The sequence below is a fragment of the Papaver somniferum genome, chromosome 2 (genome assembly GCF_003573695.1).
Source record: "Papaver somniferum cultivar HN1 chromosome 2, ASM357369v1, whole genome shotgun sequence".
NCBI lineage: Eukaryota > Viridiplantae > Streptophyta > Magnoliopsida > Ranunculales > Papaveraceae > Papaver > Papaver somniferum.
Window position 1 is genome coordinate 75,826,164 of NC_039359.1, and position 1,565 is coordinate 75,827,728.

At 36.6% G+C, this 1,565-nt stretch overlaps 1 protein-coding gene across 1 annotated transcript; it reads left to right on the top strand.

Moving 5' to 3' along the window:
• The first annotated feature begins 433 nt into the window (after positions 1 to 433).
• LOC113353555 lies at positions 434 to 962 on the top strand. Its single transcript, XM_026597117.1, has 2 exons — positions 434 to 564; positions 658 to 962. The coding sequence occupies exons 1-2, from the start codon at positions 444 to 446 to the stop codon at positions 873 to 875; spliced, it is 339 nt and encodes a 112-aa protein (XP_026452902.1). The 5' UTR covers positions 434 to 443; the 3' UTR covers positions 876 to 962.
• The last annotated feature ends 603 nt before the right edge of the window (positions 963 to 1,565 follow it).

Sequence of the window (1,565 nt, forward strand, 5' to 3'; positions counted from 1 at the left end):
AGGAGAACGCTGCTGTATGAACGATGGAAGAATCTCCTTGCAAGAATCAAGATCTCTAAGAACGCTGCTCTTATCAAGTTTACATCAGATGTTGAAACTGGTAGGCTTACAGGTGCATCATTGATTATTCTATTAATTAGTACCCTTTTGATATCTTTGCAGATCCTGAAATTTTTCTGAAATCTAATGCAACATCACGCATGCATGAACCTGATGTTGTGTCGACATCTACAGCTAAGACACTCTCGCACCACAACAGGAAACCTAGCAGGGAAATGGGAACAAGATATGCTGACATTAAGGAAAATATTCTTGTTACCCATTCTATGTAATTATGTGTAAATGCATTCTTATTTCTTTCTATACCTATGTATCCTACTGCAATATAAATAGAGAGTCTTCTTTGTCACCCAATTATCCAAGAAACTATTAAGCTTTGAATAATGAAGATATCTAATCTTACTACCAATCAGCTGGCTGTGGCTTTGGGCTTATGCATGCTTCTTCTGAGTTTCTCTTACTCTGCCGAGGCTACTGCTACTGAAAGATCAATTACTACTACTGGTTAGTGCATATAACTCCAACTCATTCCATTTAAAGGTTACCTGATATATGATCTAGTTTTAATCGATAACTAATGGAGATACGCGTATGCAGATGTTGCAGCACCGGCACCAGAAAATGTTGCTACTTATTCCGGTTGTTACTACCTAGGGTATTGTATAAACGAACCAGAATGTCGTAAAAAGTGCACACCACTAGGCTATGAATGGAGTAGATGTTGGCCTCCTGCACCTTCTTCGGACAGTGAGGAGCAAATTGATCCAAACCGAGAAATCCCAACTCGATACCGTTGTTGTTGTTATAATCATTGATCATCTCATAATTATTCAATTGATTGATTAACCTGTGCTATTGTAATATTTTCTTGGGGCATTTTACCTCAAATTGGCAAAATAAAATAAAATAATAATAATATTTCCTCCTTCCCACCAAAAAAAAAAAAAAAAAAGTGATACTTTCGTTTTTCTAATTTTTCTTATTTTTACTTTTGTTATTAGTAGGTCAAGGAGAGAACCAAATTCTCAGGGATAAAGGGCCAATCGGGATATGGAGTTATTACATTTCATATCACAATTCTACCACCTCACGTTATTTTGGTCACGTGAATTCTTCAATGAGTTCGGCCACTGAGCCGCCACATAGTCAACCAAAGAAAATCAGTCAAGAGATTGTTTTAAAGCATCTCTAATGCGAGAGGTGAAGGTCGTAATATAGCATAATACATAAGATTTAAGACCTTCCTCACCAAGTTTTCGTCTCCAAAATAAGGGTAAAGGTCGTAATAAGTGATAGCATAGCCAAGAGTTTCATTATTATCTTGGGTCTTGAATCCACATCATCTTTTATTTCTAAATTCAAATAAAAAGTGTAGAATAACACCTTGAGGATTGGAGATGAAATTTAGGTATAGGTTCTTGGAGTAAGGGAGGGCAAATACTGCCCTTTACTTCATACTTTTCCATAATCGGCCGCAACCACATGATATTCTTCACCTAGTTGAA

Coding starts and splice junctions, on each gene's coding strand:
- LOC113353555 (XM_026597117.1), top strand. CDS start 444: ATGAAGATATCTAATCTTACTACCAATCAGCTGGCTGTGGCTTTGGGC. Junction 565..657: donor AAGATCAATTACTACTACTG/GTTAGTGCATAT, acceptor ACGCGTATGCAG/ATGTTGCAGCACCGGCACCA.